This window comes from Lycorma delicatula, chromosome 1, assembly GCF_047948215.1.
Source record: "Lycorma delicatula isolate Av1 chromosome 1, ASM4794821v1, whole genome shotgun sequence".
NCBI lineage: Eukaryota > Metazoa > Arthropoda > Insecta > Hemiptera > Fulgoridae > Lycorma > Lycorma delicatula.
The window spans coordinates 197,569,097-197,593,209 of NC_134455.1; the positions used below are offsets into that span (position 1 = coordinate 197,569,097).

Consider the following 24,113-nt stretch of genomic DNA (forward strand, 5'->3'; position numbering starts at 1 on the left):
TCATACATCTCGCTTTTCTTCATACCTGAATAAGTTGCCTACCTTATTTTAGCAAGCAACTCGACTGGTGGCGTTCCTGTTATAACAAAGACTGCCTCAGCTGAGACTGTCCTGTATGCGGAGCATGCTCTCAGGGCCATAGACCTCTGTAAACCCTCCAATGTGCATACATTTCTCTTCGAACTCATGGCTTTTTTCCACATAGGGATCCCATAAAGAATTATAGAGTTAACAGTCTCTGTTAAGTCTTTACCTACCCTACTTTCTAACTTCTCTATGGCTAATATCTACAATGTTATTTACATTAGTTTCTATGTTACTACTAAGTGTTCGACTTTACCTACCCTATTCTCTAACTTATTAGTCTATCTTAAACACATCTACATCAGACTTAGCAAATTCTGTATGTAAGACTACTGGAGTCATCCGCAATATTTTTGTTTAGCTTACTAAAATTATCATTCATTTCACTTATATTTTCATTTACTTTACTGCTATTTTCATTCATCTAAGAAGGCCATAATGTCCTCCTCAGTAACATCCATCTTAGTATTAATAAGGTACTGTTACAAGCAAAAAACTAAAACAAATAGAAAAGCTTTATCAATAACGTACAATGCTAACTACTACTGCTATTAACAATCTAACAGTAAATCAAAATAAACAACAAAGAATAAATCAGAGAATATGCGATCATTTTGAACCAGATAATCTTTAATCTAACAAAAACCATAAACAATTATAAACTACTATTAAAACTTTATAACACTCTCAGTATCCCACTGACACCAATGTCACGATGTTCACAACTCTATCAGGATATTGAGAGGCTGACAATTTAGAATAGGGATGAGCCAACCTTTTCAGCAGGTGGGCCAAATTTCAGAAATAATATTTCCTGTTAAGCCATGCACCTAATTTTTAAAGCAAACAAGCAAGCGTGCTACAGCTTCGACCACATTGTCGCTTCCCAGCAGGTGAGATCGTGGTCAAATGCTTGCCTGATCTAATGCAAAAGAAAACAAGAAATAGGTATATTTATTTTTTTGAAGAAAAAACAACTGAGAATCAAACATATTTATTAGACAATTTAAAAATATTTAACAGCGAGACGTCTGACTTTGTTTTGCAGAACTAGATGAATCAAAATTGATCTCGACTGATGTTGTCACTTCACGCAAACAGTTTTCCAAATGAACATCAGTAATTCGTGTTCTTACTTGTGATTTGATGTCCTTCATGCGACTAAAAAGCTGTTCACGTGCAAAAGTGTTTCCATATAGCAAAACCATTGACAGAGTATGTTTGTAAAATGCAAGATATTTATCCTTGTCCAAATAGGTTTTATATAACCTCTTCCAAACCAACTTGATGAAATTTCTCCTTAAGTTTTTGTCCTTAATAGTTGTTCTCAAAGGCTGTTTCATTTGAAATACAGAGATATGATCATGCATCTTATTAATCAATTGATCTTTCCCTTTAAGTCTAAAATTAAATTCTATAAACACTTAGCATTGAACAAAAACTAAGTAAACCTTGGGTGTCAAATAGCAGGACAAGCAGCTAAAACCTATGAATTTTCCCAAAAATTTGGGATATTTAAAATAGCTCAACCAATGAATTTTTCAAAAAATGTCAGATAGTTCAAATTTTTCTTATCTATAATTTAAAAATATACGATACAAACGACTCATGATCTAATGTTCTTTTGGTGGTATGTACAATAAAAGTTAACATTTATGTTCACTTGACCCAGCTCCATGGGCCGCAACATGACTCCCAGTGGGCCTTGTGTTGGTCACCTTTGATTTAGAATTTTATATAATTACAGTTTATTGGTTTAAAAACATAAGTAAAACAAGACAAATAATGACAATGGTGATAATGATAATAACAACAATAAAATAATTAATGAAGAATAGTTAATAAACAAGTATTAACCACAGTAATCACAACCACAATAATAATCAGCATAATAGACAATAATAATAATAATATTACATGTCAATAACAAAACAAATAATCATAAACATCAATCATAATAATAAATAATATAGAGATTAAAAAGAATTTAAAATAAGTCAGGATTTATTTACAGATAGATAAATAAAATGAAGCAGAACTCAATCCCATAGCATGACTGCTAAATCAAACTACCCTAACAGTTTATGAATGAAATTTAGTACATTATTTCTTTCACGTATAGTCTTACAGGAAGACTCTCGTGACATTCCCTTCACTGGAAATTCGCTCCTTCACCTGCCGGACCAGACCCAACTTGAAGCGTGAGAACAATCGAACTGAGTCTGTTCGTTCTCATGCATTCCTGGTAACTCTTCTCACATTTGTTCATCAAGTGTCAGAAGGCAACATTACAAAAGACTATTGTTAACCTTTACTAAACGGGTTCCTCTTAGTACCTTTCTGGATTTCTCCAATTATTATATTATCTACTACTTCCATAACAATTGATAGGAATCCGTTACTCAGGTCTGCTATATTGTTCTTGTTACAATATATATATATATATACATATATATAATGGCGACTAACAATGAGAAATCACAGTAAAATAAAATAGAAATTCAAGGACTTCATTAAAAATGAAAAAAAAAAAAAATATATTTTTACCTATCTAATAGATTTCTTTCCTCTTTCGTCAGTACACTCTGCTTTACCTTGCTTATATCAAAATTTGGATTTTCATTACAATACTTCTTTAATTCATTCTGTAATGTAGAAGAAATCTATTAAAACTAACAACAAATAACTTGCATAAAGGAATGTGTTATAATGAGTATTGTGCATCTAACTACTCAGTCTCTAATTAACCTGCAGAATTAACTTAATATTTCAACTGGTTTGGTCACATTACTCATGAATCATTGAAACAAAATCTTAATGAGATTAAGGGCAATATGGATTGAAATCAATTTTAAGATTTTTAGTTTTTAATGTGATTTAAAGCTTCCACTTTCCAATGCCATTTAAATCATCTATCTGTGATCTGTGTTGATAAAAGATTTGATGATTTTTTTTGTTAACATACTTTTTCTTTGATCACAATCTGCTGTTTTCGTTTATTTTATTATTTTTATGTTTCACTACCGCATTTGTTTTTAAAGTTAGTAGCATTACTTCTCACTAGTTGGTATAACGGTAACATGTTTGCACAGGCAAAGTGTTGGATGTGTCAGTACTATCAAAACGCTGTTTGTGCCCAGAGAAATTTAAAAAATGTACATATTGATTTCTGCAAAGCAAATTACTGTGGTGCTAGTGGTGGAATGGCGGTGATAGGTGTGCTAGAGATATTTCACTGTTTGGAGGAGCTTAAATGTAAAATACGTCAAGGACTTGGGCGATAGTGATGCATCTGTCTTACAGACAGTTGCTAAATCTTTTCCCTGTGGTCCTGATATTACAGCTGAAAAACTAGAATGTGTTGGGCATGTTCAAAAGCTGATGGGCACCCGATTAAGAGCATTAAAATCCCACCCAAAGCCCAGAAGAAAAAACTTTCTGATGGAAAACCTACTGGTGGGAAGAATAGACTTACAGACACTTAACACTAAAATTGCAAAATCAGGTGAAATACTGATAGTGTTTCAGCTATGAGGCAGGTAATTTGGGCTGATTTTATCATGTACATTCCAGTAATGAAGAACCATGCATTAACTTTGCCAGTCATCTGATGAAACGTTGTGTAAGCCAATTTTCAAGGACTTATCTGATAGTGTGTTGCTGGAAAAATGTTTCTGGCAAAACCCAAAATATCAATGAAAGTATGAACAATACGATTTAGTCAACAATACCCAAAAGAACTTTTGTTGGAATTAAAATTTTATTTTGGAATATACAATGCCATTTGCAAGTGTAATGATGGCAATATAGCAAAAGTTTTGGCTATAGAAGAAATGAAGTTAGTCCCAGGGAAATACACACATGAGGCAATGAAAAATCTAGATTAGGAGCGAGTGAGAAGCAAGACATCCAACAATTAGAGCAGGAAGACCAGGAAACACAGTCTTATAGCGATGGACAGTACTAAAGGTATGTTTTCAGTTTTAAGTTTTTTAGATGCAGTTTTTATGAAACATGATTTTTTGTATTTAGGAACACTTTTCTCAGCTACTATAAAAGAGAGAAACTTGAAATTTTTTGTGATATGCAACTCACTTTGCTCTTTCAACTGAATGTACACTTTAAAAAAAATTAAATATTTTTTGAGAAAAAAAAAATGAAAAATTTTAAAAAAATTTTTAATTGGTAAAAATTTTTTTACCAAATGTAAAGTTGTATGTTCAAAGTATGTAAAACATGTCAACCTTTAAAATAAATAAAAAATTAGGTATATTCCTTATTTGGTTCAAGAGAAAAGTGTACCAACATTAACACTGTGTTAGACAAGGATCCACAATGCTTTTAATGGCACAGTATTTTGTAAAAGAGAACTGTCTTGCCACCACTGTTCTTGTTAAGTAAGAAGAAACTAGATCTCATAAACACCATATAAGAAACTTGTATATATTTTTATGTGTTCTATTTTTTATTCATCTTGAAATCAGGCAAGGCTTTTTGCTCAAAAACTTTTCTTCTTAGTGAATTGCAAAAATACATTTCACTTTAAGTTTATAATAGTTTTATCAACAGTTTTTTTGGTTCTCTAAGACTAGCTAGAGATGTCAAGACTCCCTAGACTCCCTAAGATTCAACTGAGAACCACAAGTTCTAATGGAAGAACATGACTGAACACTTTGATACAGTCAAATTTTACACAATGCAAACAGCTATCACAGTTTTACATTATGCCAATAGCTATTATGTCCTGGTACAAATCTCAGATTAATAATTTTTACTTTAATAGTTTTATCTCCAACACTGTTATTTTGTAAAATAAAAAGCTGCCTCAAATAATATAGCCCCTAACAAAATATAAATATTTCCTGAAACCATGGTCACAATGTAAATAGATGAAAAAACATTCATTTAGAATTCATATTACTGCAATCAATATTCTCTTCTCTTTTCAGTTTACTTCATATACAACTTTAATCAGCCGACACTAAACCTTTGCAGCCTACTACATGCTTGTAATTTCTACTCTTTTTCCCAACTTTCCAACAAGATTCTTTTACACTACATATACAGCTAACAGAGATTGTTACATTAACTAGCACTGTCTCTGTATTTTTTATGTCATTGACTTTAATTATCTGCCTCACATGCTTGCACTATCACCGGTGCACAAAATACAAAAACTACATCATATAAACTCAGACACACTATATGAATAGAAACAATTCAAATCACACACACTTTTTACCAAATTCTAAAAATATATACCTAATTTAAAAAAACCTCTACAGCTGACAAGTCGCTTGGACTGGTCACAAAATGACTGAAGAACTTTTGAAGTCTTTTTCTTTATACAGTTTGATTCAGTGTGTCATTACAAATGTTTAAATCTCAAATTAATATTATCATTAGTTGTCACACAAGAAAATATAAAAAAGAAGATATTAGCAGGCAAACAAATTTTTTTTAAAATTAATATTTAGTACATCAAAAGGTGGGTAGATTATTCCAGTAACAATTTTATGACATATGTTAAACCAATTGACATATACTATTAAAAAAAGCAGGTACTAAAAGTACACCAATATTTTTTTTAATTAAGAATTTAAATGAATGACACAATCAATATATTTTGCTATTGAGAAGAGCTTGTACACTCAATTGCATAGTAAAAAAAGCCTTAGATTTACATAAAAAACTGATTATTCAGGACTTTTTAATTTTTTAACTGAAACAATTATTACAATGATAGATAAAAAAAATTAAGTGAAAATATAGTTAAAAATCTGTAAAATTTATAATTTTGCATGGCCATACCTGTGTTAGGATGATTTCGCTAATGCTTTTCTTTTATAAATAGCCTCAGGCACAGCCCAAATTAATATCCAACAGTAATCGGCTAGCATGTTCCCTTTATAGCGGCTTTCCATCACCGAAATCTCTTGGTGGAAACATTCATAGTGTTCATCACTTACGTCTCTGAGGTTGTCTGGGAAAAAATCCAGATGTGAGGGGAGAAAATGTACTTTCAAAGACATTACATCCCATAGCTCTGTATGAAGTAAGAAGTTGATTAACACTATCGTGGTAATTATCGGATTTTTGTTTGCCGAGAAAATTTTTAAAAACATCTTTATTGAAGCCTAAGCTGCACCTTCTACATTATTTAACATTGAGTTAAATACATCATATCTTTGACCTACTCAATTATTTGAGGACCAACAAATATTCCTTTTTAATTTTTTCTTCACTTACAATTGGAAATTTCTGCCTGATGTACAAAAATCTGGGACTATCCTTCTTCACTGCTTTTACAAAATTTTTCATTAGAACTAGCTTGATATGGAGAGGGGGTAAAAATATTTTTTGGATTTAACTACGGGCTCATGAATAATATTTTTCCCATTTGGAGTTAAGTCCACTCTTGTTTCTTCCACTCTTTCGTAACATAATGTTTATCTTTAGCTTGGCTGTTCCATTTGCAAAGAAAACACGTGTACTTAGTACAGCCTTACTGCATGCCTAACAAAATAGCTACAACTTTCAAATCACCACATATGTTCCAGCTATATTTTTTAAGAACATATTTCATCACATTGTATATCTCTTTAAATTAATACCATAAGCAATTGGTATCAAAGGATATTTGTCACCATTGTTTAGTAGAACCACTTTTAAACCATACGCCAGTCCTCAGGTTTATGAACTTATCCTAAGTGCAACATAAACTCATCAATATTTGTGTAATAAACTAAATTATTTTCATCAATAAAGTAGTGAAAAAGTTCTATTTGTTGGCTTCAAAAGCCAGAAATTTTTGTATTTCTTTTTCAGTCTTAATCCTAGCAGTTCAGCTTGATTTTTTGATAAATTTAAATTCCTAACCAAGTCATTTAATTTACCTTGTGATACAAGACGTGGCTTATTGTAAGATAACTCAAAATCAAAATCACTGCTGTTTTCTTCAGTACTGCCTGATTCTTCATTGCTGCTTTCAAAACATACATTCACAGGTGGCTAAGGAACTGGAATAATTTCACTGTAAGTACAGGCCTGATTGCAGATTGCAATTAAGGATATTTTACAGTATATTTACATATTTTAGAAATTCCAGACATACTTGTTTAACAAAAGTAACAATCTGTTACATGATCCTTTGGATACAAACCACAGGTACACCAAATGGCAAAGCCTTCCATGTACCTTTCAGCCATCCTCTTAAATATACTTAATTAGTGTATATTATATGACAAGCCCCCTACGTCTTATCTTGATCACCAATTTTACACTGAAAGTACAAATGATACGCGCTTTTTTAATTAAATGTGTAATGTTTTTTTCTATTTGATTTTACGGTAAACTCGCCACATAACAGAAGGCATCCACATCATTTACACAATTTTGAGGTAATGTGATACTCCACTGTTAACAAACTTAAGACAGCAATAAGTATGAAAAAAAATTAATTCATTCCTAAATCCAGTGCTTCCTAAATACAAACAACACAGCTGTATTTTCAGCTACATGTTTTGACCTGCACACACATGATTAATATAGTCCATGAAGGCTAACTCTTCAGTATTAGATATGATGTCAAAATATGTGACTATGATATGAGCTTACAAATTATGTTAACAAAATACAATATAGAAGTTTAAAATGATTTACTATACATGAAAAAATCCTTTAATTAAAATTTAAAAATTTTTCAAAAATGGTGGGTGATAAAAAGATTCAGAGTTCATATTTGTTTTCAGTATTAAAAAAAACAAGATTAAAATCATGTATCGCATGTTAGGAACAAAAATTATGTTTATTAGTGTCATCAGTGTCATGACTCATCCTCCTGCACAGACATCCTGTTGCGTAGATGACACATGCGTGGTTTAATTGTTGTTATATCTGTGCAGGTTTGATGCTGCTAGGTCAGTTCCATATTGCTGCCCTGCCAGTAACCATAGCTGCTCCGCTTTCTGTTTGCACCAAAGAAGAGCAAATGCAGTTTTTTGTGATTGGAAGGTGTATCATCAGGGGCCAAAATTCATCGGAGACTTTCGGTACAGTACAGGAACAGTGTGTTGCCGCAACAGAGTGTCTATGAATGGATTGAAACAAAAATGGTCGCACAAGTGTTAGGCACGAGGAAGGAGCCGGATGACTGTTTACCGCCAAAAATGAGGAAAACATTGAGCGTGCACGTGACATGATTTTCTTAGACATATGAGTAGCTATTGATGAAGTGGCACATCGTCTGCAAATTAGTCAAGGTTCTGCCCATGAAATCATCCACAACAGACTTGGGTTTCATAAAGTCTGTGCAAGATGGGTCCCAAAACAACTCACACAGTTGCATAAAACACGCTTGGACATCTGCCAAAAACATTTGGTTCACTATGGTAACAAATGGGACATCTTCTTAGACAGGATCATCACTGGTGATGATCAGATCATCACATGGGTCCATCATTACAAGCCGGAGAGTAAACGGCAGAGTATGGAATGGAAACATCAAAAATCGCCCTAAAAAAAAAAACAAGACCCAGCCATCCGCAGGAAAAGTGATGCTTACGGTTTTTTGGGACTCACAAGGCCCAGTACTGGAACATTATGAGGAAAGGGGCATGACAATAAATAGTTACAGTAAGATGCTTACTGCCAAGCTGAAGCCTGCAATTTGAAGCAAACGCCGAGGACTGCTGTCAAAAGGTGTTGAGTTGTTGCACAACAATGCTCGTCCACATACTGCTGCCCACACTGCTGAAATGCTCCAGAAACTCAAATTTGAAGTACTGGCTCATCCTCCATATAGTCCTGATCTTGCCCCTTCTGACTACCACTTGTTTTGTCCACTCAAAGAAGCATTAAGGGGCCGTCGATTTACCTCAGACCAGTGAAGCGATGCATTCCTGGCTCGCAGCTCAACAAAAACCTTCTTTTATGAGAGCACCAGGAAGCTTGTGCAACGATGGACCAAGTGCATTGAAATGCAAGGGAACTATGTTGAAAAATTATGTGCATCTAAGTTTCCTATTTGTATTGCAATAAAATTTATAACTACAATGTGAATAATAATTGACTTACCATCATATTTGCATCAACAATGAGTTTTCCTTCTTTTTTTTGCTTAGGTTTGAATATTAATAAAATTCAATCTAATTAAATATCATTTAAGTAATTTATAAAATTTTATTCAGTTACAATGAACTTTTAAGAAATTTAATTTTTTCATTAATTAAATTAACCATTTCTTCATTCATTAAATAACCATAACATCCTTAATTATAATAAATTTCATAATATAAACATTTCATACATATTTGGGTCTAAGATTGGTAGTAGTATAGATAACCTCTTGGGAAGTAAGGAGCAATCTTCAAGTTGAGTGCAGGACCAGCAGTAAACTGCATTTGTTTTTACTAATAATACAAACAAATAGAAATATAAAATTTCTTCATTGGAAATATTAATTACTCAACAAGATAAAAAAAAACACAACACCCCTTTTCCGATTATGATTTCTAAACATATGCTACAAAATAAATATAATCAACCTTGAACAGCAAATAGCAAATTTATGGTAATAACAAAAAAAATGATTACTGAAAAACTCTATAAACAGACTCTATAAAACTTTATAGATAGATACTAATACAAGAAAAACATGTTAGATTTAATTACAAAATGATAGCTGTAATCTTACAGCCTGAACAACTAAGAACGGTTTTTTACATATTCCATAAATACATATTACATTTTTAATCTAGAAAAATACCTGCTTTCATTTTGGCTATGAAGAATAAGTAAATATCAAATAAGCCACAAAAAAACTTACCACCCACAAAATAACTTGGGCAGAGAAGGTTGGTTAAATTCAAACATCTGTTATTAATTCTTACATAAAATTAATGCCACTGTCATAAAAATAATCAGCCTGAGATTTTATATCCATTTATTAACTATTAACTTACCATATATTCTAATTCTCTATCGTGGGTCCATCTAATCCAGACAACTTTCTTCTTATTACTCATTTTCTTCCACAGCTCTTTGCATCTTAAGATTGTTTTTTTCGAGTCAAAATCTGGATCATCTTTATGTTTGTTAATTTTAGTTTCACAAAATAACTGAAAATAAAAATGATCTGAAAAATTATATTGCACTTAATACTAAAAGCAAACATTCTGCATAATAAAAAAAAATCACTTGTTATAGTAGTAATTAATACACGTTCTTATAAATGCAAGAAGAACATATAAATTCTATCTTGGAAAGCACCTAAGAGAGAATCCTTCAAGGAAAATTAGTGCACTGAAATGGAAAAATAAGTACGATAATAATTTTAAAGTAAGATGTAAATAATAAAAAAAAACTTTGGAGAAATTAAACTTAAAGGTGTTAGAATCTGAAGTGCTACTAGTAAACAGGCATTTCAGTCAGCAAACAGCTAAATGGAGGATAGAAGCAAAAGATAAATTATGGTAATTAAAGAGGTATTACAAAAAAAATATACCAATAAGTAAATATATTATATATTGTATAGCAATTCCAAACAAGTGCTACCATACTATCAGTATATGGTAAACATCCAAAATAATACTCAAGATAAATTACTACAAAAAGTGGAATATTTACTAAGTACAGATCAGTTTGGTTTCAGAGAGCTAGGGTACAAGGGAAGCAGTTTTAATTCTTAGAAATTACATTTATAACAGTGATTAAAGAATAGTGTGTTAAGGAAGTTGTTTATTCTGATAAAAAAACAATAGATAACTATCTTTCTGGGTCTTTAAAATAGATTAGAGGTTAAAAAGGATAAGAATTACTGTACCTGAGTCTATTTTTTCACATTATTCTGCAATTGCATTTAAATTCTATTAAATAAACCGCTTAGTACAGAATATTGATGCAAGACATATCTTACCTTAATTTTTCATGCAAGTGCTTTTGCAGGATCCTGCATCCTTAATCATGATTGAAATAATTCCATTATTGCCTAATAAAAATTTAAAAATAAAAATAAAATATTAATTTAGCAACAGATAGCAGCACTTCTGTAAATTAATATGCAATTTTTATTATTTTAATATTTTTATTTTAAAATTTTTATTACGCAATAACAGAATTATTTCATTAACAGTGCAGAAGAATAATGTGAATCAGTCTGGAAAAATCAGCAGAGTCAAAAATTGAAAGAGATTATATTTTACAAAAGATAGAGCAAGAGCAAATAAATACATTTTTGATGCAGATAAATACATTTTATCTAATAAGGTGTAAAAGATTATACAAATTACCTTAAATGGTGGTAAAGGTCTAGAAAGTCCTTCAGGTATATTCTGTGGTTTCTGCTTTTTCTCAGTCTTTTTTTTTTCAACTCTTTCATCAGGATAATTATCACTGTAAATAAAATAAGAAAAAATTCATTAAACAATTTTAAAGGTTCTATTAAGGGAATAAGATTTTCCAGGGTGACAGTTTGTTTACTAAAACTTACTATTTGGCTACATCTAAAACTATTAATATCGATGCAATTCTAGCATTTTCATACATGGATGTTAAATTGGAATTTACTGAAAATCCAGGTCTCTAAATGCCATTTAACTTTTTAATATTTGCTAGATTCCTAATTTCAAGAATTTTTGTAATCTCTCTCGTCAAGAATTCACAATTTTTCTATTTCTTGTTTGTAATTTTTTAATATTTGCTAGATTCCTAACTTCAGATCTCTTTCTCTCATAAAGAATAGTCAGTTGTTGAATATGTTATCAATAACATATTACTTTTTGAGAAAAAACTGCTATATAATCTTCATTAGTATTTATTATTACTGAAAATATTTATTTTTCATTCAGTTACATCACAGGTTCATAAAAATATTTGGAAACAAATTGTGCCTGTAACCAAAAGTATGCAGTGAAACTGTAACCAGCCTTGTTCAACTTTAAAGAGCTACTGGAATCTAATCTAATCTAATTCTTCATATTCTTCGATTACGAAAATATTTTTTCTGGAGATGTCCTATGTATTGTATAACCACTATATAAGTGGACAATTTACAAAATACCATAATGAAATAGTATGCATCTGGTATAACTCTGAATGGTACACACGAGTTTACAAAATGGCATTACAAGTTCTCATTTGAAGATTTACAGTATTATACTATTATCTTATCTAACATAGTTTATTTCACTGTTCACTTAAGTATTCATTTAGTTTTTTAATTTTTAATAAAATATGCATACTAATTGTGTATCATTGTTAAAATAGTTTAAATTCTCTTATAAATAAATCATTTAATTAGTATCATTTTTACTTAGTTGACCTTGAGTTGCTCAAAAAGTGGAGTATTCCAATTTAAAGGCCTCTAATCTAAGTGAGATCTTTGACCTTTGGTCTTGAATTAGTGAAGAAAAACATTAGCAATCACAACAGACAGCAATTATGACCAAATTGTTTACAACAGAGTTGTAATCAAAAAGCAAAACTTGGTTGCACAAACTTTCATCATTTGCCAAACTGATGCTAATTTCTATGACTAGAGTTCCCTTTTGTCTAGTAAAATAGAGTTCTGTTCTGTTTCAAGAGAGGAAATCCTAGTCTAGTGTTGGGTTATTGACTGAATTTTTTAGCGAGATTACTTCCGGACTTGTATATTTAATGAAGCAAAGGCCTAGAATTTCACTCCCAATAATCCATATAGTCGGTCACTACCATCTGCACGAGAATCATTGTTCAGCAGGTGGTGAAGCTCCTGGAATTATAGTCATCAGAAAGTTAGACCATTTCAGAGTGTAATGAAATGATGTCCTTTTTGGGCTTTTTTGTCTTCAAGACAAATTAAAGTGAAGGAAACATATTAGTGTAACATTTAATAGTCTCATTATGGATTCAATTATGACGTTTTGTGCTACTGCTGTTTGTATTTGCATTAAAGAATATATTCAAGTTCATATAAAAAATAATGCTTTAGTGAAAACATCATTGAAAATTAAAGAAGAATTTTTTGTAATGAGAGGGATCCTGTTTCTGTCATTCAACCTGCTCCTCATTAAACTAAACTCTCAACTAATATTCCATTATAACTCAACATTAAAACTGTAAATCAGATTCCAAATTATATCCCTAAAAAATAGGAAAGCCTTTTAAATAAATATCAGATTCTTTATAAGAATTTCTTACAAGAATTCTGATAAGAATTTCTTATAGATTCAATATCATAGTAACAATTATTTTCTACATTAAGTCCAGTGTTTAGCTAGTATAACTAGATATTTCTATTTCTTAACTGATCATTTGTAAGTGAAAATGACTATTATAAAAGGTTAGATTTAGAAACTGACAACCTTTTTGTAAGATAAATCTCTTTACATTTTTGTTAAAGGGTGGAAAAGTTTCTAACAATGAAAAGTCCAAAGATAAAATTAAAAATTAAAAATGTAAATCAACGAATTTAAAAAGAAAAATTCAGAAATATTAAAATTTCTGAAAAATCCATAACAAAGAAGAGCAATGAAACAAAAACTTTTAGAATATTGAAGAAGGCTGAGTGAGACAACAGATGTTTTGAAATTCCATTACATTTGAATAAAAAAAGATGCATTGGTGACTGCTGTTATACCAGGACAACCCCTAGGCCCTAGTATATAGCCAAGGAGCCAGCAAGTGGGAAATGAACAATAATATTCAAAGTTCAAAACGTTGCATCACAAGAATGTGATACAGTTAAGTATAAAAAGCTGTTTTGTAAATTTATTATCAACAAGGGAAAAGCTGTCATTATACAAGGGTGAATAAAATTTAAATGGTAATTTTGCTATTCTATGCAGCAAGCAGTTCTGACCTGAATGGCAGAGTGAGGGATTAACCCCCTATTCATACTTCACATCTTACAGGAGAAATAAATTGTTATCACTAAATTCATTAAAAAAAAAATGTTTATACTTGTTACACCCACATTAAGTAAATAACTGAACATTAATTTTCAGTATGTTAGGGAGCGGGAACCAGCTTGGTTAGCTGCTCTGCCATCAGTACAGACATGAGTGAGCAAGAGGTTCCATCGTCTGTTACACAACATATAATCATTAAGTTTTTAACTAATGAAGGCATTATAACCGTGGAAATTTTAACTCATTTAAAAGTACAGTTTGGGGATGCCACACTGTCCCAGAACTAAGTGGATACATGAGTCAGACAATTTAAGGGCAGGTGAGAAAGTGTAGAAAACTAAAGTCATGATCGATGCCCAAGGTCAAGTCTCACAGTTGACAACATCTGTGCTGTTCAAGAACTTATCAAAGGTGATCGGTGGTTAACTGTTGAAGAAATCATGTCACAGTAGGGATCAGCTATGGGAATGCTCAATCCATTATCACTGATTAATCAAGGGGATGATTTTTTGAGGCACATCATCACATATGATGAGACATGGATCCATCATTAGAGTCAAAAATAGCAAAGGAAGGATGAGGGCTGCCCAGTGAAGGCCAAACCTGTCTTTTTAATCGGAAAAGTTCTTCCAATGATTTTTTTTGATTCAGTGTAGTTTTACTCATTGATTTTCTCCACAATCAACAAACGGTGAATGCGGCTTACTATTGCTGCTAGTCAATAAAAGCCGCCAACTGAAACAAAAGACTGGGTATGTCCATCAGAGATGCCATCCTTTTCTATGGCAACACCAGGTTGCACACCACAATTTTGACAAGGGATAAATTGGAAAAAATGCACTGGGAAACCCTTGACCACACTCCCTACAGCCCAGATTTGTCACCCTGTGACTATTTTTTGTTAGCACCCTTGAAAGAATTGCTTGGAAGGGGATGATTAAAAAACAATGAAGATGTCGAGGAGCATGTGCTCAATTGGTTCATAACTTGTCCTCAAATTTTTTATGAACAAGGAATAATCAAGCTTCCAAATTGTTGAAAAAAGTGTGTAGATTGTGCAGGAGACTATAAAGAGAAATGAAGGTATGAATTGTGAATATTATTAATTAATAAATTCATTAAAAAAATTAATGTTTATATTTGATTCACCCTCATACATTAATATAAGTGTACATTAATAAATAGTATAAATAAATAATTCTAGTATACAGTTTATTGATTTTGTAATTGTTATTTCCTTCCCATAACCACTGTAACTGTAATTGTTATAAATATAACTGTAAACCACTGTAATTGTTTTGAACAGTTGTTGTAAATCTCATAGTAGAATCAAAATTATTATGAAATATCATTTGGTGATTTTGTAGACACTAAGTTACTTAATAAATAAATTACATTTATAAGAATTTCAGTTTGTAGAATCTCAATATCCTTTTTCAAACAAAATGCAACAATATCAAAGAGAAAAAAAACTGATTACAAAAATTGTAAAATAATAATACTTACAAACAATGTATGGAGCAAAAAGATTATCAACATAATTTAACATATATTTACAATTAAAAAATTAAGCTATTGTCAGATATCATTAAAAATGAAAGTAAATAATGAGTATTCTCAGTAATCTATTAGAAAATGGTTTATTAAATAATGCTGCCTTAAGAAATTTTACATTAATTTTCCAAGATATTACTTCCTAAGGCATTTTAAGGTGTAATGAACCAATGGAATGCTCATATTACTATCATATCCAGGTAAGAAAAATTACACAATTTAATATTCTCTTCCACACAATACTTACTAGAATGTTTCTAATTTAGCTTCATATTCTTCTTTTAACTGAACAGCTTTCAGTTTGTACTTTTCTTTTTTATCTTCAGGTAATAACTTATACTTTTCACCTATAAGTTTTGATAATTCTGGCTGAAAAGAAATGTTACATATAGTAAAAGTACATTAAATTCTATAATATCTTTTGTAAATTGATGAAGCTATAACAAAAGTTACATTGATTTTTTAAATTAATTTGAAGTATAAATAAGTACAATGTATAAAGTCAACTAATAATTATCACTAAGCAAATAGTTGATTGATTTAATTATGCTGCTGATTGATAAGAAAAGATCTTGCACATTATTGAAAACTGTATACACAACTGCCTAATAATGACAAAAAAATGAATACACTCAAGAAATATTAATTTATAAATAAAAATATAAAATGATGAACTACCAAATCACATTTAAAGATGATGATTAAAATAAAATACAATCTGAAGGTTGGCAATAATGAAAACACAAAGAAAAATATGACATTTTAAATATTATATCACTCCAGTACTGGACATCAGAATTTGGGTATTCATCCATAATAATTTCAACAAATTAACAAACAAATCATAAATAAATGTTTTAATATAATTATAGAATATAATAACATCTGAAGTTGTAGAATCCTGTGAAAATAGATTCTTGGAATTAATGTGGTAAGTTTAACTTGCCTATTTACTGTGTTTTGATGGTTAATACTTCATTTAAAATTAAATTTCATTAGCGCAGTGGTCAATATGTTAAATAAATTATTTAAATTTTCAAAAAAAAAAAAAAAATATATATATATATATATATATATTACACATACGAGGGTTGTCTGAAAAGTTTTGAGCCTCAACATGAGATGGCAGCATGTGTCAACAAAAAAAATTATGGAATGTATTCGCGTATGTATTAATAGGTACTCACTAAAATTTCAGCCATTTTGGACGCTCAGTTGTTGTCTGATAATAGTTTGAGTAAGTCATTGTGAGTGTTTTTGTGAAAATGGGAAAAATTGAATATCATGCCATGATTAAATGTACTTGCATTTGAAAGGCAATATGCCTATGCAAATTAAAATCGAGTTGGCCGGTGTTTATGGAAGCTCTGGCCCATAATTTACCATCATGAAAGATGGGCAGCTGAATTTAAAATGGTTGTACCAGCTTGGTTGATGATGAGTGTTCAGGATGGCGAAAAACTGCTACCACCACCACCAATATTGCAAAAGTTCACTAAATGATACTGGATGTTCAACGAATTAAGGTAAGAGAGATAGCAGAGGCTATATGCACATCAAAAGAACATGTTTTATCATATATTTACTGAAGAATTGGACATGTGTAAGCTATCCGCCTGTCAGGTGCCACATTTGCTCACTTTGGACCAAAATCGCATTGGAATGAACATTTTACAGGCCCTGGTGGAGCAGTTTAAGCAAAACGAGTCAGATTTTTCCATCGATTGTTAACTGTAGGAGAAACGTGGATCTACCACAACACTCCTGAGATGAAACACCAATCAAAACAGTGGACTGCAAAGGTGAACCTGCTCCAAAAAAGACGACTGTTCCATCGGCTGGGAAGGTGATTGCAACTGTTTTTTTGGATAATAATAGAATTTTGTTTATAGATTATCTTCAAAAAGCTAAAACATAACGGGACAGTATTATGCATCATTACTTGAGAAGCTGAAGGCACAAACTGCAAAAAACGACCACATTTGAGAAAGTGCTTTCCCAGCAGGACAATGCACCTGCTCACATTTGACAGTCACCATGGCTAAAGTTCACGAATTTCATTTTGAATTGGTTGACCACTCACTGTATTCACCAGACCTGGCACCAAGTGACTTTTTCTTGTTTCCTACCTTAAAGTTTCGGTTGGAGGAAAGACATTTTCATCGGACAAGGAGATTATATCGCATACGTAAACGACTATTTTGTGGAGAAAAACACCAGCTACTATTTGGAAGGTTAGAGGTTACAGCATCGCTGGAAAAAGTGTATAGATTTGAAAGGAGTCTGCTGAAAAAAGAAACTACATTTGACAGAAAAATACGTCTTTTTATGTTAGTCTCAAAACTTTTCAGACAACCCTTGTATGTAAAGATGTAAGCATAATATAGAATAAATTTTTTCTGTTAGGTCTCAAAATTATGTTTTTCATTTGGTACATTATTAAACATAAAAAAAAACCAAACCCATTTGAAATAATTTTACCTCCTTTATTTTACATACTTATGTATTTCTGAATGACATCTTATCCTGCTTTACATATTTAATAAAATATTCCATATTTATACCATTTAAACTCATTTTGTCTGTAAAAAAATTTCTTTAAGGAACTGCTTTTCTTTACAATATACAGTATACTGTAAACAAATAAATCCCCATATGTGCTTCGGGGATGAATGCATTTTCAGTTGATATTTCATGCATTTTACATGAAATATTAATAGCGTATTTGTATCTATATGGTAATATTGAAAAGTACTATCTATACAGCACAAATTATTGCTAATAACATGACAGTGACCAAGAGGCCATGACAGTGTGCAGCGTTTTAGTGGAAAAATTTTAATTTTTTTATAAAAAAGCAAAATACATTGTGAAATGACAATTTATGTGTTATAGTGTTTATAATTTAATAACTTTTACTGTGAGGCGTAATATAAACCGGTTTCTTAAAAACCTCATTAACAAATAAATTGATGTAAAACAATTTTCACTGATCTAAAAAGTTGGGGTGAAAATCTTATCCTCAATGCTTAGTGGTAAATTTACTTTAATTGCTTCAGTGCCAATTAATAAGATTTTTGTAGAAAATATGTTATTTTAATTTTGGTGTTTGTTAAAATTGTAACAGAAGCCATATTTTGCTGATTTCTATAATTGGCAATCATATCCTAGAAATATAATAGTGCTTTGTCACTGTTAATTATTACAAGAGGGTTGTAACATACAACTATGTCTATGCAAGGCTACCAATAAATATGTAAAAAAATACAGTATTACATGATCACAATATGATAAAAATTCTGTTAGTAATGCAATGGTTGGTGGATTAAAAATTACAATTGGCAGCAATAGCATGAAATCAAGACCAATTGATCATTCCTAGAATCAGCAGAATGAATTAATATTATTAGAATTTCAAGCGTTTTGGATTCTTTTAAAAATACTAATTTTAATCTAAACAGTTCACATACATCAGTTGAAGGATCAATAAACTAAAATACAAAAATAAAAAAGGAAATGTTTAAATGAAGTCATATTTACAAACCATAGACATATTAGGAAATTTCCTTTGTAACTTTTTTTTCTTCTCAAGAAAGAATATCATATATGAAGTCAATGGCTTAGATGGCTTTTCTGGATGTTTTTTCTGTAAAAAAAAAGTCACACACTTAACACTCCACATTACTATACACTGTATTTACAAAAAGTATAATTAAATTCATTTAATATACAGTGTCCCATACAAAATGCAACCCATCAATCACTCATCAATGAAATTTCAAAAGTCAAGCTTACTCCCCTACTCGTTACTGAAATGGACTCGTCCAACATCTGAACATCGCGGCAACGCAGTAGAACACTACCAATAGTAACAACAATGCAATCATAACGTTCAGTGTATTGCTAGAGACAAGATGGTGTTTTCGCTAGATGAACGTGTTTTCATTGTTGAGTTGTACTTCAGTACGAAATCAGTGGTTGCAGTGCAAGATTTGTTTCGCCATAAGTACCAAGATAAACCAGCTCCTAACAAAACACCAGTATTAAGGCTAGTTGCAAAATTTAGAGAGACTGGTTCTGTTAACAAGGAACACAAAAGATCTGGGTCAGTGTTGAATACAGATACAGTCACTGAAATCAAAGACCGATTACTCGCCTCGCCAAATAAATCGATCAGACATTTGTCTGCTGAAATTAATTTATCTAAATCAACTGTTCATCGGGCGACCAAACAATTACAATTACGACCTTATCGCATACAAACGGTTCATCAACTTCTTGAGCCCGACAAAGAAAAACGGCTACAATATTGTCAATGGTTCCGTCGATTTCTGCATGAGGGAATTAATGTTATGGATTCGTTATTTTTCACAGATGAAGCACGGTTTCATTTGGATGGCACAGCCAAAACAGTAGAATTTGGAGCGCTGAAAATCCCCACGTTTATCACGAAAAACAATTACACCCGCAGAAGTGTGGTGCATGATATAGCGGAAGAAAATAATCGGTCCTATTTTTTTCGAGTACACCATTAATGCAGAACGATATCGGGATATTTTATTTCAGTTCATTGCACTCTTGGAAGAGGAAGACAGACACTGCTGGCTACAACATGACGGTGCGACATCGCACTACGCAGGTCAAACTTCTGATTTCGTTGAGGAATTCTTTGGTAATCGTGTTATCGGTCGAGGCTTGTGGCCACCAAGATCTCCAGATTTGACTGCGGTGGATTTTTGGGGTTACCTCAAAGAAAAAGCCTACAGCAACAAACCACAAACACTTGAAAGTCAATATTGAACAAGCTGTATTAAATATCCAGCCACAAACTTTTGAAAAAAGTTGCAAGAAACGCTGTAAAAAGAATTGAAGCTTGTATTCAAGAAGATGGCGGCCACTTCCAACATTTACTCTAAATGTAAGGAAATGGATGGTAATAATAAAAATTGCATTTACATATGACTTTTTATTATTTCAATACCTCCCAATATAAGGTTCAGTTGCATTTTATATGGGACACCCTGTAGTAATGGCTACTTAAAACATATTTACTCCAAAATAAATGGATTTGTACAGATCATACATTAAATCCTCAAAGATATTTTATAAAAATATTAAAAGGTGGGAGTAACAGATTGTAAAAAAAATTTGACATGAACACCACCTCACTTCCTTGTTCGCCTATTAAATTACATTACACATTTTTAAAATGGCAGTACATAAAATTTTTTTCATTAATAACTTCTGATATTTTTTTTCTTATTATTAAATTGTTATTCTCATTGCAAAAAAAGTTTTATGATGAATAACAATTTAATAATAATAAAAAAAAATCAGACTATATTAATGAAATAAAATTTTATTAATAATAAAAAATAAAATCAATTTTTATTATTAATAAAAAATAAAGGTAATAATTATTAATAAATATATTTAAATTAAAAAAAGAAAAAAGTTAAAAAAAAAACAGATGTCAAACCAATGTGCAGATTTGGCTATAACTCTGGAACCAATGAAAATAAGTATACCTTGTCCAAGCTGAATTGGCACAGACCTGATATAGGCAATGGTTGCCTAGCTAGCATGGGGCTATAATATGCTACTCATGGAAGACGGTACATATACGGATGGTATCATATATTTTTTTATTTTATAGTAATTCTTTAACTTTAATTTTACATTAATTTACGGGTTTTTTTTGGTATTTTAAATACAAATGTTTTATTCCAATCGGTAAACAAATTTACATCATAAATTTTTTAATTATTTTTAGTTTTATAATTACATAAAAAAATAAATAAATTCATAACTGAATAAAACAATACATAAATATTTAGCTAACTTATTTTTAAGTACAAAGTAAAAAAAAAATATATATAATTATAACCTTGAAATGTAGGTATTTCTTGTTTTTCTGTTTTATTAATTATTTCTCCAAGCTCGATAATCCTTTTTTCAGTAGAACTTTTACACTTTACATTATAACATATTTCATTATGAATTTTGTAACTACCACTAGCATAATACAGATAACCAAGTAAAAAATTACAAAGTTGCCAAATATATAGCACTTCACTCCCTACTGCATGTTTTCGTCTTCTGATGATTTTGATGAACTCGCTTCCCAAATTGATGATGACACATTCAATTTGTTGTTTTAGAGGTCCTTACAGCTTGTGATACTCATCTTCATTCTTTTTTTAAAATGTTTGCAACACTTTATCCAATCCTCAACTGAGATTTCAGCTAACGTTTTTGACAAATTTCCATTGTTGCAGCTGTTATAAATTTTCGACTGTGATCCGGTTCTTCACCCGTGCCCATATCTTGATGGGATTCAAATCAGGATATGGGGGTAGGCATAAAACAGGGAACCTGTCTTACTTCAATATTTTATCTATCTTACGAGGTCTGTAAATAAAGTAGTGAGACTTTACTTACAATCCAATTAATTATACATGGACTTAATCACCTTCGAAATAATTCCCTTGGGAAGCCATGCAAAACTTCAAACGATTTTCCAACTCTTCATAGCAGTGTTGGAACTCAGAAACCAAAATATCCTTCAAATGGTCGGTTGCATTTTGTTTTTAATGTTTTCTACTGTTCCAAAATAGTATTCTTTGAAGAGTTTTTTTTAAAGTCGAGAACAGGAAAATGTCATAGGGACTCAAGTCAGGTGAATAAGGTGGTTGAGGAACTACAGGAATGTTTTTCTTTGCCAAAAACTCAATTTAGAGTGCAGTGTGACAAGGTGCATTGTCATGATGCAGCATCCAGTTGTCATGGTGAGTTTGAAGTGTGCCACTACTTGTTTTGGCTGGTACTCAAATATCCAAGATTCATTAACAGTAATAACATTGTTTAGAAAATCAGGATCAGTTTCAATTCACCCTAGAAGATTGCGGCACACTTCTACCCTGTTGTTTTTCTGTTAAACAGTGAAGTTTTTTGGGACCAAGTTTGCAGACTTTTTCATGTCCAATTCGTTTGTAAAAATTTGATGAGCTGTGGTATGGTTCAAATTCAATTTTCCTGCAATCATTCTGACAGTTAATTGCAAGTCGTACCATATAAAGTCTCTGATTCACTCAACATTGTTGTAACTTTGATGTTAACAGTCATCCAGGGTGTGGATCATCTGTAACTGATTCCTGGCCATCTGAAAATGCTTTAAACTACCTAAAAACTTGGGCTCATGAGAGAGTGTCATCCCCATATGCTCTTTTCAAAAACGTTTCAGTAGCATTCTCACAGAGTTTTAACACAAAACTTGATTGCACAATGTTTCTCATAATTAGTATCACTCATTTATGTAATGCACAACAAAAACTTGTTTGTTTAGATCTCATGTAGCAACAATAGACTAAAAATATTAACACCTAATATAAATTAACTGTTCATATAACCATATGTTTTAAAGTAACTTTACAATGTTGCTACTTTGGCTGCCAAAACACTCGCATTTGAAGGTTGCCAACATTTATGTTGACAATGAAAACTTAAAATATGTCACGTTGACGCAGATGATTGGTCTTCATTCAACTCTAAATTCTTCAACTTTATTCAAATACACAAACTGTTTGAACTGATTAACATGTTTTTCAATAATAATTGCCCTGTTATTTCTGATTCTCTTCCATTTGAAATCCATGCTTAACAAAAGGTCCATAAGCTACTCTTTTGCCCATTACATACCCTATCACTTTTTAGTTTTGCAGTAAGTTTCCTTAGACAAGGCAAGAAGCCCTCAGTTAAATAAAATTTTAACATTTTGCGAGAACTGAATTTTTTCCGCAGTAATTCAATAAACTGTTCTTTTTTAGACTCCTTTGGCATACGCAACACATTCTACATCTTTTTTGGGGTTACTAACAAATATTCCTTCTGTCATGTAATTAAAAGCGTTGTGTATAATTTCTTTCCCTTGGCGATGAATATCTTTTCCACGTAATTTAAGCATTATGTGCAAAATAATAAAATCAATTGCACTACCATAAGAATAGAGCTGACAAAATTTTACTAATATAATACGAATAAATTACTTTTAAAATTTCACTTCAATTAATTTCAAGAATTGAAACAATGCTACAATCGGACAATAACCTTACTCTTCAGAAATACACAATTAACTGGACAAGTTTTAATACATGTTGAGTCTCTGATGGCTGGTACTAGACTGAACAACCGCATCAGAAAAATTCATTAAATAAGGGTAACACAAGAAGTGAGAATTTATTTAAAGACTTTAAAAAGATTTAAATTTTAAAGAGAAACGTGAATCTTAACATAATTGTCCGCCAAAAATCATATGATTCATGTTATTGTTTATAATAATTTCAAATGTAACTGCAAATACAAAGTGAATTAGAATGGAATCATTAGAAACAAGTTAGTATCTGAATGAATCAGGAATGGTTTGTATAAATAGAGATTTAATTTTTTATTTGAATGTTTAGAATGACACACTATTCGTTTTTTTTTTTTTACACAAACCTGAATAAAGAAATTTTTCTTGTGTATGACTCCTACTGCCTAGGCTAGCATACAGTTGTTCGCCACTCCCAGAACAAAGAGCGAAGAGTGTCG

General features: G+C 31.2%; 1 protein-coding gene across 2 annotated transcripts in view; it reads right to left on the reverse strand.

The window, feature by feature from the left end:
* Positions 1-24,113, reverse strand: part of LOC142327139 (nucleolar transcription factor 1-like) — an 82,825-nt gene that overhangs the window by 30,885 nt on the left and 27,827 nt on the right. For both annotated transcript variants that reach the window (XM_075370058.1, XM_075370062.1), the window contains 5 exons: positions 19,069-19,170; positions 15,772-15,893; positions 11,373-11,475; positions 10,047-10,202; positions 2,632-2,729 (listed from right to left, as the gene is read on the reverse strand). In XM_075370058.1, the coding sequence (XP_075226173.1) occupies positions 2,632-2,729; positions 10,047-10,202; positions 11,373-11,475; positions 15,772-15,893; positions 19,069-19,170 (581 nt within the window). The remainder of the gene's footprint in view (positions 1-2,631; positions 2,730-10,046; positions 10,203-11,372; positions 11,476-15,771; positions 15,894-19,068; positions 19,171-24,113) is intronic.